Raw genomic sequence first — 15,931 nt, forward strand, 5'->3', positions numbered from 1 at the left:
TCTCCTAAGGGGGCGTTGTCCCCTACTTCTTCTCTTTTTGAGGTGTGTGCACAAGACGTGCGCTACCGCCATCTACAGCGCTAAGGGGACTTCATTGATTCTCAACCTCAGGACTCCGAAGGTCTCCTAACCGAAGGTCTCCTAAAGGGGCGTTCACTCGACATAAAGTGGATACCGGAAAAGAAACAAAATGACGCTTCTTGTTAGATCCACTTTCTTTGATCTGAATTTACAGGGAATTTACAGGAAGTGAGGTCCTATTGAATGACCCAATAGCCAGGGCAAATTCAAATCATCAGTTGAGGGAGGGCAGTTTCAAACCTGAGGCCAGAGAACAAAGGCAAAGTTTATTTGGCCCCTCACAGACTTAAAGTCATTCAAACACTGATTAAATAATACATGGACATTGAAATGATATGTAATGAGATTGGGGGACAATATCCAGATACCTTTAATGGCTGGGTAAGAGTGAGATCCATAGGCTACTGTACTGTGGTTGTGCCTCAGTTGACTTATGCCTCTGTGTTTAAATTTCTATGTGTATCCCCTTTTTATTTTTTCCCTCAGACTAGGGAAAATCTGTTGCCATGTGGGTGCAGTCCTATACAAGTTAGAGGCCTCAGTCCGGCTTGGCATCACCACCACTGTGAGCACACCACACGAAAGCCCTGACCCTGATGGCAAGGTCACACCGGACAGAGAGACGTGACCAGGCCACACTACCAGATATGGGCGCACCGTCAAGCCAAGACAGGTTTTGGACCTGTGACACACTAAGAAGGGTGTAGGCGGATCGCTGCCATGATACACATTTTAGTACAGACACACACATGAAGAGAATAAATTACTGGACCAGTGGAACACAAAAGGGTGTAGGCGGATTGCTGCCCTGTTGTGAAAAAAATAAAAAGAATACATACCTGTTTACAAGTGAATGGACTAAAAAAAATGAGAATGAAACGACCTGTAGACCCTACCAAAATGAATGCACTGGAAAATGTTTACTTCAATGTTTACCTGAATGTTTTTAACTGTTGTGAAGTACTGCTGTTGTGAATGTATTGTTTGTTTTATTTCTTTTAAAGTAAGGGAGATGTAACATAAGGGCTACCATAGGTTGCCATAGGCATGGTTTCGTGATTTGCTTCCTGCTGTCATATGACCAATAAAGAAATAGAAGTCAGGAATCAGGAGTTAATGCAGTCTCCATGTTGCGAGTAGGAGTCTGAGTAGAGTTTTAGTTTAGTGTCCAACAAGTGCCATAGCACAAAATATTACTGTCCTTCCCAGGACTGTATTGACTCCATGTTGACTTAATCTTTTTGCGACTGACTTCTGAGTTGTGAGTTATGCTTTTTATTTGTCTTATATTTCCTTATGTCAATGTGTGGTAAAATGATTCTTTGAAATAAACATGTTCTGTTTTATGTCACTATTGTTTCTATCTGCAGTATTTTGCATGTTGTACCTAGCCCAAGACTGATTAGTAAGCTAAATGTTTTGTACAGTTCATATTAGTGACACTTAAGAAGTATTGTGGTACCCATGGTTAAGCCTTTACAGAACTCTTGGAAATGCTTTGTAAAGCATTAACAGTTGTCACTTCAGAATAGGTACCCGGATTTGCTTAGGCAATGAGTTATATAACTTGTGAAGTAATCATGAGCAAGCCTTAGCAAGCCACACATGAATGCTTTATAAAGCATTTGTTAATTTCCTGCATCCACGAGGCGCATCACATAAGCCTCAATTCATTCTGGGTTTAACAAGTCATGTCCAATGAGGAATAATTCAGATTTATTTGCTAACAAATTATTAAGAAAGAGGTCAATTAACACTTTAACAATCATACACAGGAAGTGACTTCACCATGTACAAACCATTAACAAACAATACCTAGTAATGATTAAGTAATGAGTTATAATAAAGAGATAATGGTTATCACATGATTGAAAAATGATGAACTAAGCATTAGACTACCTAAGCTTTAAGTAATGCTAAACTCATGCTTAACAAGGGGTCCTTATTATAAAGTGTTACCGACGACCTTCAGTCCTCGCTGGGCTCGGCTCGCCATCTTGGAATCATCTGTTTCTTCATCCAACCAAAAAACAGTCTACACAACGGTAGACTAATAAGTATTCTAATCCTGAGATCTCATTTCTTAATTCTTATAACTCGTTTATGTATAATATCCAAAGATGCATCCCTTTTTAACTATAATGTGAATGACACATCATCATCAACCCATAATATCACAATAAACAGTAAGTATTTATTTAACTTACTCCCCAGTGTAAAGAAAATATATTGCAGGACTAAGACAATAAAGCTTTTAATTAAACTCAAACAAAATAGTGCTATTGTTTCCTCATATTGCTCATTACTGTCCCAGATAGCAGAGGGACGTTGAAAAGGCCGTCATTGGTAAAAAAAAAAAAAAACGACGAAAAGGCGCCATGAGACGTTGAATTCTTAACGCCAGAGAAGGTCGAATAAACGCTGTTTAATCACTGTGGGTTAAGGTTGATCTGTCGACCATCAGATAAGGTCAAATATACAGTGTGGAATCATCACCAATTTTGCCAACAAACTTTCAACATAATTACAATGAGGCTTGCCATCTATTTTTTAAGCTAATTTATTGCTTGTCCTCGCATCTATAAGATGTTAATACTTTCATTTTTTGGAAAGTACAGAGGAAAGACAGTTCTGCAAAAAACAGATCTGCATAATGCCACAAATAGACATTATTAGGCCTATTGCCTTGCATCGACTACAGACAGGACATTTTCCTGCACATGCAACCAGATGTTTCATTATCCCTACACAAGTACCACCACAACACTGGCGAAAGATCATTTTTTCAGAAATCAAGGTAAGAAATTGCCTACTGTAAGTTCAGATGTGACAGCATGAAGCTTGCCAGTCAGTCTGCGGAAGTAGCGCCAAATATTCTCTAATGCATTTAGATCATCTCTGGTAGCGCGAGCTCTAAAATAAACTATTTGGGTTGTCAAGGGAACAGAATTTAATTCTCAACAGCCAGGGTCAAGGCTTGATGAGCTCTGCTTTACAAATGGGTTGGTAAAAGTAATATTTAAGCTGCTTTAATGGTTCAAGGGCTTGACGGTTTGTTTTGTGATAGGCTATACTACAACGGAACTCGCTAGCATTCTGCTATGTGTGTGACCTCATAGACACTTAAAATCACTTTTTAAGCATATGCATTGGACACTGTACATACTGTTTTGAAAACAACATTCGAATGACAAGAGAAAAAGCCCCACGTGGAAAGAGGGTGGAAGTGCAACTAAAATTGCCTCGTTCGGAAACCGGAAATGCACCGTGAAACCAATGAGTGGCGTATCTGGTCTTCCTAGAAAAAAACAGTGGTATTATTATTATTATTGTATGCTTTGCCTCACCCTTCTTACACTGAATATCTCACATTGCTCTTGTGTCTTCTGATCAGAGGGGTTGAAGAAAATGACCATGCATGCAAGTCATCTATTCTAAAGAAGAAAGCCAAAATCGGGTGACAATTTCCTGTGACACAATACACTGTACATTGACGAAGTAGGCCTACTGTACTCATTTACACTGAGCAATGCATAGGCCTATTTATATTCGTGCATTGTCTAGTATGCTATGCTGCTACATGTCTGTATGTTGTATGTACGAGTGCATGTACGAGTGCTTCTCTCTCATCCTGCCCCATGACAGGTGCCCTGAGCACGGCACCATCCAAACACTGCTGTCCTCTGCTGCACAGTGAGTGAAATGCAGGGGTGATTTAAAAAATAAAGTTGAGGGACAATTTTACATGAGTAACTCTAAACAAGCGTGGGAAGGGCTTAACAGAATGATGGGTAGAGAACGCAAGGAACCAGCAGACACTTGGACGATGGACCTCCCCTTTTTAAACAATCTCAATAGCTTTTATAGAAGGCTTGATTCTCCTGGTAACCACACAATCCACCACAATCCACCTGTCAGTGGAGGAAGTCAGACATTGCATTTCAAAAACAAACCCACATAAAGTGCCTGGACCTGATGGCCTCCATGTAAGGGCACTGAAGGCATGCACGAATGAACCAGTTTTTACTCCTATTTATTCCAACTTTTACTGTCCACTGTACTGCACCCCATGCAGTTTCCTTATAAGCCATAGAGGAACGGAAGATTCCACCCTAATTCTGACTAACATTCTCACCAAACACCTGCAAAATACCAAGGCGTCTGCAATGATTTTATTTATTGATTTTGCGGCGGCTTTTAACACAATGCAAATTCACATACTACTCCAAAGGTTCCTAGACCTAGGGGCTGATGGAGGATAGATTCACTGGATCAAGAACTGACTGCCTAGAGGGAGTAAGTAGTATGCACCAGAGACTTAGTTTCAGATGAAATAGTGGTATACTCAACAAGGGGGTCCCACATGGACTCTGTCTGTCCCCTGTTTCACATAAATGAAATATCACTGCACCTGCACAACAATGATTTTATTTAGACCAAAATGTTGAAAGTATTCAGGCATATATAATTTCACAGATAATGTCGATGACATATGCAAAAAGCCAATCAAAGGCTGTAGTAACACTTTACAGTAACCTTCCGCTAAATGGTTAACTAATGGTTAACCAATGTTAACTAATGGTAAGGTATTATTATGTCGCCCCAGAAATTGGGGGTGGGGGTTGTTGTTGTTTTTTTTTTTAGATGATTCTACCATCCTCTACACTCTTAATTTGAATGGCGGCCCTCAGGGAGGTGCTACAGATCAATCATTGCAAGGAGAAACATCTACAAACACTCTTTTATACCAAATGCAATTTCCATGATCAACAAGTAATGGCTTGAGGTGTAATGGAAAAGCTAGCGCTATAGCCAGGGTCTGGATCTACTGCCTGACTTGTATATGATGTGTATGCTGGGAGGGGTGATTGGAGGGAGGGTGGATGCAACGATCTGTGTTTTTGTCCATTTGTGTTTTCATTCAGTGAGCGCAAAGGCTATTCTATTCTATTCTATTCTATTCTATTCTATTCTATTCTATTCTATTCTATTCTATTCTATTATTCCAAGCTAATTCCTTCAGAAGTCCTCTGATGCTTTAATGACTCATTAAGAGGCAAATGGTGGGCAGAAATACCTGTGCTTATGAAAATAATGTTTCCTATGAGTAAACAGATTTTACAAGCAATGACCATAGTACATCTCTTGCAGCCTTCAAGAAGCAAGTAAAGACTCTCTACAATCGTGAGTATCTACTAGATTAATGTTTGAGCTGACCAAGCCCCAAGCCAGACTCTTGACATGATGTGTGTGTATGTATGAGTGTGTGTGTACTAACCCTTACTAACCCTTCTTTGCATCTGCACTTGTTGTTCTGTATATTTGCACTTTGTATCTGCTAGCGATGTTGGCTATGATTATGTCCTCTTTTGAAAGTCGTTTTTGTTATAAAGCGTCTGCCAAATGCAATGTAATGTAATGCAATAATATTACATTTACAACACGTTTTACATAACAATTGCATTTTACATTTGTTTTTTCTTGCGCTGTCATTCAGAAGCAGTGGCAAAGATGGCTTGAAAAGTGATGTGTTTGTGGGTCCTGTCCTCCATTCTGACGTTGGAGAAGCCAGAGGCCTGTAAAGCTTTCATGTAGTCCTCTGGTCGCCAGCTTTCTCCAGTGAAGACTTGCTGCGGTGCAATTTGAACCAGGGACTCAAGTCTAAGAGTTGTCACCATGAGGCCACCTGCGATAAAGGAAGTTAACCTTTAAAAGTATACAATGATCATTGATCAGTCACATAAGACTCAGGAAAACCCAGTGTCAGGATTTTATTCTAAATTATTTTAAAAAACTACTATATTAAAATACAGGTAACACTGACCAGGGCCGCTTACAGCTTTGATCATTGACTTATGTCATTGACTGGTCATTGGCAAGTCATAGAAGTCCATCGCAATGGGCCTCTGCACACCGGCTCCGACAAAGTATAGAGCAGGGATGTCAAACTCAAATTTACAGGCCAAAATAAAAATCTGTGATGATTCTGATGAAGTCGCGGGCCGAATTCAATATTTATTCAAAAATGCCCTGAAATAGTGCATACAGTACATGCACTTAAATGATAATTTCAGTCAATTTCAACATGCAGTTGTAATGCTCATGCTACCCTCAATGAAAGACTGTGTGTGTGTGTGTGTGTGTGTGTGTGTGTGTGTGTGTGTGTGTGTGTGTGTGTGTGTGTGTGTGTGTGTGTGTGTGTGTGTGTACTGTCCAATACACTTTGCTTGTACTTGACTTTGAGGAATCTCCACCTCTATCACACTCTGTACACTGCCTACTTTATGATCATTTAACCCACAGTCTTCATGCACCTTAGCAGAATCTATGTTCTGCCTTGATAACAGTGTAATATGTCTTTTTCTCTTACTTCTACATCACAATGCTATATCATAGATGTACCTGTCAACATTCATTCTGGTCATTTTTTATCTTGTCTACCACAACTCCCAGAGGTTTTTTTCCGCACATTTGTTTAATCAGAATACGTTTTTACACATTGCCTTTTTATTTTTTCTTTAATTTTTATTTTTCCCCTCCCTGACTTAACCTGTGTGTTATGTGCCTTAAATGTCCATGTGGGCATTATGTGTATTTATGTAAGCTACTTGATACCTGAATTTCCCCTCGGGGATCAATGAAGTTACTCTACTCTACTCTACTCTACCCTCGATTTGTCAGTAAGTGAGATTTTTTTTCCCCCTTCAGCCTTTTCCGAGATCCTGGACATTGTAATAGGGGCAGCTGTTTGTTTACATATATATCACTATGTTCTATCAGTCTGTGGTTGCCAGTGTACTTTTTTATGCAGTGGTCTGCTGGGGTGGAAGCATAAGGAAGAGGGATGTTGCGCGGCTTGACAGACTGGTGAGGAAAGCTGGCTTCGTTGTGGGAGAAGAGCTGGAGGACTTCACTTCATTGTCAGATAGAAGATGTTTGAGCAAACTGCTCACCATCTTGGACAATAAGGCGCACCCACTCTACAACACAATCATCCAACAAAATAGTGTGTTCAGCTGGAGGCTGAGAGCACTGAAATTCAGGACTGACAGACTGGGGAAATCATTTGTCCCTAGAGCCATGCAACTCTATAATTTGTCCATTAAGGACAAAGAGAAACTCCTGGACTTTTCTGCATGATCACCTTATTTATTTTGTATCAACTTTTTTTATTTTTATACTATTTTTACTTCTCTTTTTAATCTACAGAGCAAACTGGAAAAAGAATTTCCCCTTGGGGAGAAATAAAGTTTAATCTAATCTAATCTAATATAAAAAACATCTTGATTTATTCACATCCAAAAGGTTATGCAACAACAGCAGACAACTAGCAAACAGCAATACCTTTTGGGAAAATATTTGGAGTAGGCCTATGTTAAGATTTTTTAAAATGTAAATAAAAGCTGCCCCCATTAGAATGGCTCAGATCTTGGAAAGGTCTGAGCCGAAAAATGCAGCATCACCGGGTACTGACAAGTCAAGGGTATCGTGAGCAATGCAACAGCCTATTGAAAATGGCTGAAGTGGTCCTTACTTGAACACATTCCCACCATACAGTACTTACACTATCATATAGGTACTGCTATGTGCTAGTTAGCTAGTATGTGTGGTTACACCAGTTTGTACCCACTCATAATTCGTGTGATGCACAAAATGTTGTCATATTTTATTATTTATTTGGAGTTTATTTAACAGTGCACATTTACAAACATGACAAGGCAAGGTCATGACACAGCTTGTAGATGTGAGTACATAAAAGGTTTATAGCTAGATAGCTAATTCCCTGGTCAGTCCCTGGTCAGGCATACTATTCTTTTTTTTTAAAAATATATTTTTTAGGGGCTTTTATGCCTTTATTTTAAAGGACAGTCTGAGATGGTGACAGCAAGTGAGTGGGACAGAGAGATGGGGTGGGATCGGGAAATGACCCCGGCCAGACTCGAACAGGGGTCCCCGTGGGCATGCAAGCCCAAATGTGGGGGGCTTAGCGTGCTGCGCCACAGCGCCCCCCTACTATTCCAATAAATACACAAATCATTGGGGGATGCATGGAATTGGGGGATGCATGGAATTTCACATGGCAAAATGCAAAACGGCAAAATAATGAGTACAGTTTGACATTGGCACATGGAGAAACTAAAGGCCTACATTTCAGCCATTTATGTTTTGAGAAACTATATAAGATTTTACCCATGACATGTATAGTAGTATATTGTCAAATATAAAACAAATGCAGCACAGAGAATCATTTCTGCTCACAACACACTTTCATTCGTCCCTCATGCAGGGGTCTATGCAATGAAAAAACAAAACAAAATAGGGGCGCAGATAAGAATTTAGGACCACTGTGAAATTGTTAACGCACAGACAAAAAGGGTCTAAGAGAGTAGGCTATGCCTTTTTCCCCACACACCTAGGCGTACACACTCTACATGAGGGGTGCTAGTCACAGGGCCAGTTTTTCAAAATTCCTCCCAGTAAAAGAGCTGAACAACATATGACACATTTATGTCTATATTCACATTCATTACACATTCATTTCTATATGCAGCCCGATGTAACCCTAACCCTAACCCTCTGCTGTGTCAATGAAGGCCTGTTGCCTAACTCATTATCATACACCTGTAAAACAACGCCTGGGGAGTGTCAGTAAACTCATCCCAAATGTCCCTTCTCTGAAGGTTTTTTATTGTTCCCAAACCCAAGTCAACTACAACAACTTGACAAGGTTCTTGATCCCTCTGTCTTTCAAGCACTCATGGTTTTCTCTATATAGGATGTATTTACTACAGGAGGAAAATCAAGCACTCATGGTTTTCTCTATATAGGATGTATCTACTCCAGGAGGAAAATGTGAAGGAAATCGTTTTTGAAAACTTTTTTAAAAATATTTTTAATTTTCGGAAACTATGCCGGCAAAATTTAAACTATGGCGGTGCGCCATAGTTTCCTCAATGTATGGGAAACAATGATGGTTCTAAAAAAACATGGTGGGGGGAAGAGGTTCTTGGTTACCCAAGAAAACATGAAACCCCTGAATAACTACATGTCAGTAGCTGTGGTGTAATGGCTAGGGAGATGGACTCTAGATCACAGGATTACCGGTTCTAATCCTGCCCTCACCATTCCATAGACCTCCATCCATGGCTGAAGTGCCCTTGAGCAAGACACCTAACATTGATCCAGGGACTGTAACCAATAGCCTGTAAGTCGCTTCGGATAAGAAAGCTCACTGTAATGTAATGAATAACTTTTAACCATGGTTAGTTGTCATAGTAAAACCATGGTTAATTTTTGCATAATAATAATAATAAATTTTATTTTGAGCGCCTTTCAAAATACCCAAGGACACTTTACAATCAAAACAATCCATTAAAATCCATTAAATCCATAGTTAAACCATGGGCAAATCATAGTCAAACGATGGTTGAATCATAGTTGAACCATGGTCAAACTATAGTCAATCAATGGTTAAACCATAGTCACAAACCGTGCTCAAAAAAACGTGACAACTATGAGTAACGAATTGTGTCTGAAGCGAAAGTACTCTGCAGTGCTATCGGAACCTACCTACTTTCATGACACGGTGTATCTCTGCGGCGCCTCTCTTGAGGTCGGGCCAGAAGTAATAGCAGTTGCAGTGGAACACCTTGTCAACGATGCTGTCTGCTATGGGCATGGCTGCCACGTCACAGTGGTGCAGCTTCACCTTCCCACTGGCTACCAGTGCCGATAGCCTCTCACCTATGGGGATACAACGATACATACAACTGATCAAAGTGAACAAATATATGGTGATGGAGGGGCAGAATTGGGTCCTCATCACAATGTTTTGGGTGGGGCAGGCAGCTTTCAGATGACTTTGTCCCAATGAATCTCGGCAACAGCTGTCAGAAGACATGTTCATCAGAAAAGTGGGAATCCAAGGCACTCTTCGCAACCAAAAAGTATAAAAAGACTTTATTTCATCATGGCTTCTCCATACTTTTTGGATACAAAGATGTTGTTACCTTCAATGACAATGACAATAAATGTCTTGAACTGAACTTGAACTTGAACTACCTTGGATTCCCTGTTTTCTTAGACTTAATTTATTGGATATAATATTAGAATGGGCTAAATGCCCATAATCAGGGTCGCTGAAAACTTTGGCCGGGCCCTGGACAAAGTAATCTGAAAGGGCCCCACCCAATACATACAATGTAGCCTAATTAGGATCCTATTCTGGGCCTGCCCCCTCTCTCTGTGCCCCTACTTGCTTCCCTTCCCATACTCACCTGCCACCTGGTGCATGTATTCGGAGTAGTCCACCCCCAGTAGGCATCCGCTGGGTGTGGTGAGGAGGCGAGCTGCCGCTTCCAGGCCGAGTCCCGGGCCGTGGCCCAGCTCTAGCACCGTGTCCCCAGGGGAGATGTCACACAGCGCCACCGCGCTCTCCTCCAGCACTCTGTTGCGCCAGGCGAGGATCTTTGAGGTGAACCACCCGGCTAGGCCTTGTGTGGGATGCCCCAGTTGGGGGCCTATTGCTCTGAAAAACATCTGCAACGTTGGATTGTGAGCAGAGTGAATTATTAATGAAAAATTCCCAATCTTTGTGTTGTAGTATTTTGAGATGCATGATTGTATGAACTATATGCAAAGCAAAAGAAATAGTAGGCTATTTGTCATTTTTCATAAATGGCTATGATTGGGAACACTGAAAACTAGTACACAGCACAATAGCACAATTCTTTACACTATAGCCTACCAGGTGCATCAATGTATGTGAAATTGCACCAATGTTAGATAGCATGCAAACATTGACAACTGAAGTGAAAGGCATAGAAGTGTGCAGGGAGTAAAGCATTAAGAAAGTAATTAATTACTGTAATTCATTAGCCTACTTTTAGCTGTAACTTAGTAACGAAAGCCATTAAGGTGGGGGTGGGTTTATTCCTGAACCTGCTGCTTGTTTAGTCTGGATGCTGCTGAAACACCTGGATGGGAGGTGAAACAGCCAGGATAGTTCTTCTGGTAGCCTAATATAAAAGTTGTAGCCTTTAGGCTAATGCCTTATATTTAAAATATAGGCTAGGCCTATAAAATTCATGTTGAAATGTTGGGCATTACTCTGAAATGACAGTAATGTAATCATGTAGCCTAATCAAAAATATATTTTGAGTTTTTGAGTAGCCTAACTTGTCCAACACTTGTCCTCGAGATCAGCGTCCCTGCGTCGTGATGCAGTGAGCCGCGCAGTTAACGGAGTGAAGCCCCCCCCCCCAACACGCAGGTAGGCTACTCTGGGGCCACCTCCCCAAAATAACGACGGCGTGAAGGGGGAAAATAGGTCTCTGACGGCTACGACGCGCATGGCCAAACATAAAGTAGCCTACGCGTTTGATAAACACAGGCCTACAGAGCAGATTGTATTATGATATTATGGTAACGAGATGCGGGGCGCGCTCCTCTGTTCAGCGACTCGTGATTGAAGGGCCATTTATAACATAGGCCTAGGCATATGCCTATTTAGGCCCAATTGACTATTTCCACATTTTGTCCAGCAGTGACAATGCATTTGCGAATTACTACGGATTACTACGGCTACCGTGTTTGGAGTTCTGCGTTAATGGAATTTATTTGTCACTCTGCAACAAGTGCGACGGTTTAGCACTTGCAGATCGGACGGACATCAGCGGACGAGCTTCGTGGCATAGCAGTTCATTTACAACACAAATGGTTACAAAACAGGTCATTCAGCACAAATAGATGGCACGCCAACAACCTTGCGGAATGGATAGGCTATTTGAGGAAGAGAAGACTGGCTAGAGAAATTGGGAACATGCGAGGAGGAAGGAAAGACGGCGGGGTCGGGAAGTAAGGTGTGAGGTGGACGATTGGACAGGGAGCTGTAGGCCTACACTTCTTGAGTTGTGGTGCTCATGCCATGAGTCAGTGATGCCTGTGTCGTCTTGTCTTCTCTATCGGATTTCAGTCATTTCTGTTGTGTCGCTGGCCACGATACGCACCAGCGGCAAAAGTGCATTTTTAAAATAGGCACTTCAATAATGCTCTCTGTGACATCTCGATCTCGTGCAAGATTCTCACATCGATGACACCGTGCTTATTACTGAACCAGAGTGTTGCTCTGACTCAGTGGTGTAGTTGTTATGGTGGGTATACTGGATTTTTGAGCATTTTTTGAAGTGGGCATGCTGTATATATATGTGTGCTATTCAAAATAATGGATCAATGTAAGTGGGTACTGAAATCCCTGACATTTAGAAGTGGGTATACTCCCGAGTTCTACGTAGACTACACCACTACTCTGACTGAACTATGCTATCATCTCAAATACTGGACTGGAGTGGACACACACACACACACACACACAAACGCCTTCAATCAAAAGATACATTTCTACTATGTCAACATATTACACAATAAAGCTTTTGAATCTTGAATCCATCGTGCATCTTGTTGGCTAGTCTATAGGCTACGTCAGATGATTGTCATGATGGCAATGTGCAGTCTGAATAATAGTGGCTCACCCTCGGTCAGTGTTTTCCTGCTTGTCGTAACACTTAGGAAGAGGAGGGGCTTCGTGCGTATGTTGGTAAAAGTTGCGTCGTAGGCTAGTGGCCGAGCAAAAGCCGTAGCTCACTAGAGGTACCCTAACCAGTAGGTGGCGTGGCTGGAGCGTGCGACGCGCGTCTTACCCACTGGGCAAAAAGACGTCCAAACAACGTCTTTTCCAGGTCATTGTTGGACGTCCCAGCAGGGTACCAGAATGTAACGCCAGATGACGTCTTTTTTTTTTGCGTTATTATGACGTCAGGTATGAACGTCATCAGGACCTCCAGATAAGGGCAAATTCTAGTCCATATTAGGTCATTAGGGATGTCTTATCAACGTCTTTTTCGAAATTGGAATGAACCTCTCCCCCTCCTTACCTCAGTAGTGCGGCCATTAAATTTATTCCATCCAAAACTCCATTTGCTAAAACGAGATAACCTAACATAGCCTCATAACAAAAGCCTAACAACCTAACAAACAGGTCAATTCTTACCCACAGACTCGTTGAATTAAGATGGCAGATTTTCAAAGCAAAAAAGTTAAACTACACAGCTCAACACCCAGCAATGGTGGTATTTTGAGAAAATTAAGGGTAAAGGGTTCTTGAAAAGCAAGACAGTTGAGATTCGAACAAATCCCATCTTAAGACAAATGGTACACAGTCTCACCTATGCCAGACTTTGTGCACAATCTTTAAAAAGTCCTTTGATGCTCCATGTATGCAACACAATGCAAAATAGCATTTCTTGTTAATTGTATCGACTGCTTCAGAACTGAAGTAACCTCATCACTGCCTCCCATTCAGATCACTCAAATGTTCTAATCTGTTGCTAAAATAAATAAAATGTCTTATAGCAAATGGGACATCACTCTTTGTGGACGTCTTTTTGACTTTAAATTAACTCTGTGAGTTGTCATTCAAACATTTAAGTGACAGCATTAAAAACCTTGAAACTTCTAGTTTTCAAAATATACAGACAATTATCACATGGAAAGTGACAGGGGGGGGTTTACTTTTATTTAGCAAACACTTTTGTTTACAAGGTTAAATCTTCAAAAGTCTTGACTACATACCTCTGCAACGTTTTTTTTTTTTGTAGAGTTGTGTTTACATTCAATTAAAAAAAAATTGTATTACATTAACTTTACTGTCATATTCTTTTTTGTTAGGCTTTTCAGAAGAGGGGGAGATAACAAATGTGATCTTTTTCAAGAATAATTAACACCACTGCGAATTTCATGAAGTATTGATGATTATGACTCGTACACTATCATCTCTTAACAACATTACCGGTGTATTACAAAACCCAAAAGTCTTGAAATTCGAAGTAGTGTTAAATACTCTTGAAAACTTTCTTATGAAATACTGTAGGATCCAACATATTGGAAGAAAAGACATTGTACCTTGGGTTAAGAGACAGTTCATCTGAATGAAAACTCTGCATTACATCAATGGGTCTTACATCTGCCACATCATATCATTTCACAATCGTCCAGTTGTACAACATATATTTTTAAAAATATGATGGTAACACTTTATTTTAACATTACATAGCTTAGCACTAATACATACAATGTTAACCCATTGATGCCTAAAGCACTTGCAGAAAAGACAAAACTCCAGGCGCCAGGGCCAATGTTGCACAACCCAACATCCAGCATCAATGGGTTAATGCCTGTATAAGTAACTTGTAAGGCATGTACTAAGCGAAATCAAACATTTGTTAGGTCCTTACTGAAGTTATATTAGGTAATAAATCCCAAATTGTGCATGAACAAGGCATTTGCGAATACATGCCTAACGTATGTTTGATTTTGCTTAGTGCATGCCTTACAAGTTACTTATACAGCATACAGGCATTAACACTATGTATTAGAGCTAATAGATGTAATGATAAAATAAAGTGTTGCCAAAATGATAATCAAAATAATTCTGCTGGGAAGCTTTGAGAGAAGTTGTAGTGCCTTTGTTCGTTTGTTGGTTGAGATGGGAACGTCATAAACATATTCAAAGAAGGTGAAAACAGAGCTGAGCTGTGCTGGATATAACAAGTTGCAGACCCAGTAAAGCTTGAACAGCTTGTCAATTGTGCAAGTCAGGCCGTCTGCAACGGGAATGGTCACACGGTCATTCCTGGCGGTTATGACAGACTCTTCAGGTTCCCAATGCAGACCACTAGTGGTTGGGTTGTGGATTCCATCTCAGTGTCAGTAGTGCAGTGAAGAGGGATGTGAAGTTGGTTCCAGACTGAGAAGAAGTAGAAGAGGAGGAAGAAGAAGAAGGGGGAGAGAGAGAGAGACACATCATCAATAATACTTAAAAGCAAGTTTTACTTAAAGATCGCCTCTCAACGTAATTTAATTAATATTGCCGTGTTCCCAATTGTTATTGAATGTGTTACGCGTTGGTCCTGTTTTAAAAAACGTTCTGGTTGCTTTGTTTCAAGACGTTTTTGCAAGCTGGCAAGGTGGCTTGTGGAGAAACGAGAGAGTGTTCCGTGTTTCTCGTGGAAATGCGTCTCTGATTGGCTCACTCCTCCTGCTCTCAAAGAAACGCGTCTCTGATTGGCTCAGTCCTCCAGCCTTGGGAGAGAATGTAATGGGAAACAGAGTCGCCACTTCTCCGGGTGGTACTGCACTATAGGGGCGCCAACGGAGGCGTGCAGGCTCCATTCAGGGCTGTGCTCTTTCGACAGCGACCCCTAGGCGAGCTGTAGGCACGGAGCAACCGGAGTGAGCAGGCTTTATGTATGAGGCTTTGTGCTGTGTGTGTACCTGAGAGTAGCAACCAGCTGATAGCTAAGCTAAGCTATGTTTCGGACCACCAGACGTTGCTTGTTTTGAAAACAAGCAGAAAAAAATTACTCGACATGTTTTTAGATAAATGGGTCGATATAAACCTTTGTGGGCAACGCCTTCTTTCGACGTGACGAAACACAGAAAGGCTTTCGTGATTCGCTCGTTTCTCTGCATTATTGATGTAAATTGGGAAACACCGGGAAACACAGCCAGGAGAGTTGACGCACCGCTATGAGAGCCTTGCAAGTGAGTTTAACTTGGGGTGACCGTCCGATCTTCGAAAGGAGTGAGTAAAACTGAGTTTTATCGGAAGTTGGCCTTTAACTGATTGAAAGGTATGAAGCATACCAGTCAAACTAAGTATACAGGCATGAAAACGGGTCAGGGGTGAAAAAGGTGAGAAAGGTGCGGCGTGGCGCGGTGGCACGGAGCGGCGCGTGTGTTGCAGCGGTGCGCGCGAATGTGTGGTGTGCAGTGGCGTTTTTGGGGGATAGTG

At 41.2% G+C, this 15,931-nt stretch overlaps 1 protein-coding gene across 1 annotated transcript; it reads right to left on the reverse strand.

The window, feature by feature from the left end:
• Nucleotides 1-5,438: 5,438 nt before the first annotated feature.
• Nucleotides 5,439-12,707, reverse strand: zgc:194242 (uncharacterized protein LOC100005854 homolog). The gene is made up of 4 exons (XM_063209417.1): nucleotides 12,612-12,707; nucleotides 10,359-10,620; nucleotides 9,652-9,825; nucleotides 5,439-5,767 (listed from the first exon to the last, which is right to left on the reverse strand). Exons 2-4 carry the CDS (start codon nucleotides 10,618-10,620, stop codon nucleotides 5,571-5,573), a joined length of 633 nt encoding a protein of 210 aa, XP_063065487.1. The 5' UTR covers nucleotides 12,612-12,707; the 3' UTR covers nucleotides 5,439-5,570.
• Between the last annotated feature and the right edge of the window lie 3,224 nt (nucleotides 12,708-15,931).

The sequence above is a fragment of the Engraulis encrasicolus genome, chromosome 10, assembly GCF_034702125.1.
Source record: "Engraulis encrasicolus isolate BLACKSEA-1 chromosome 10, IST_EnEncr_1.0, whole genome shotgun sequence".
NCBI lineage: Eukaryota > Metazoa > Chordata > Actinopteri > Clupeiformes > Engraulidae > Engraulis > Engraulis encrasicolus.

What these genes read in the sequence shown, in the direction of transcription:
- zgc:194242 (XM_063209417.1), bottom strand. Translation starts at nt 10,620, where the DNA reads ATGTTTTTCAGAGCAATAGGCCCCCAACTGGGGCATCCCACACAAGGC. An exon ending in ATACATGCACCAGGTGGCAG is followed by an intron (nt 9,826 to 10,358) that starts GTGAGTATGGGA and finishes GTATCCCCATAG; the next exon opens with GTGAGAGGCTATCGGCACTG. An exon ending in ACACCGTGTCATGAAAGTAG is followed by an intron (nt 5,768 to 9,651) that starts GTAGGTTCCGAT and finishes CCTTTATCGCAG; the next exon opens with GTGGCCTCATGGTGACAACT.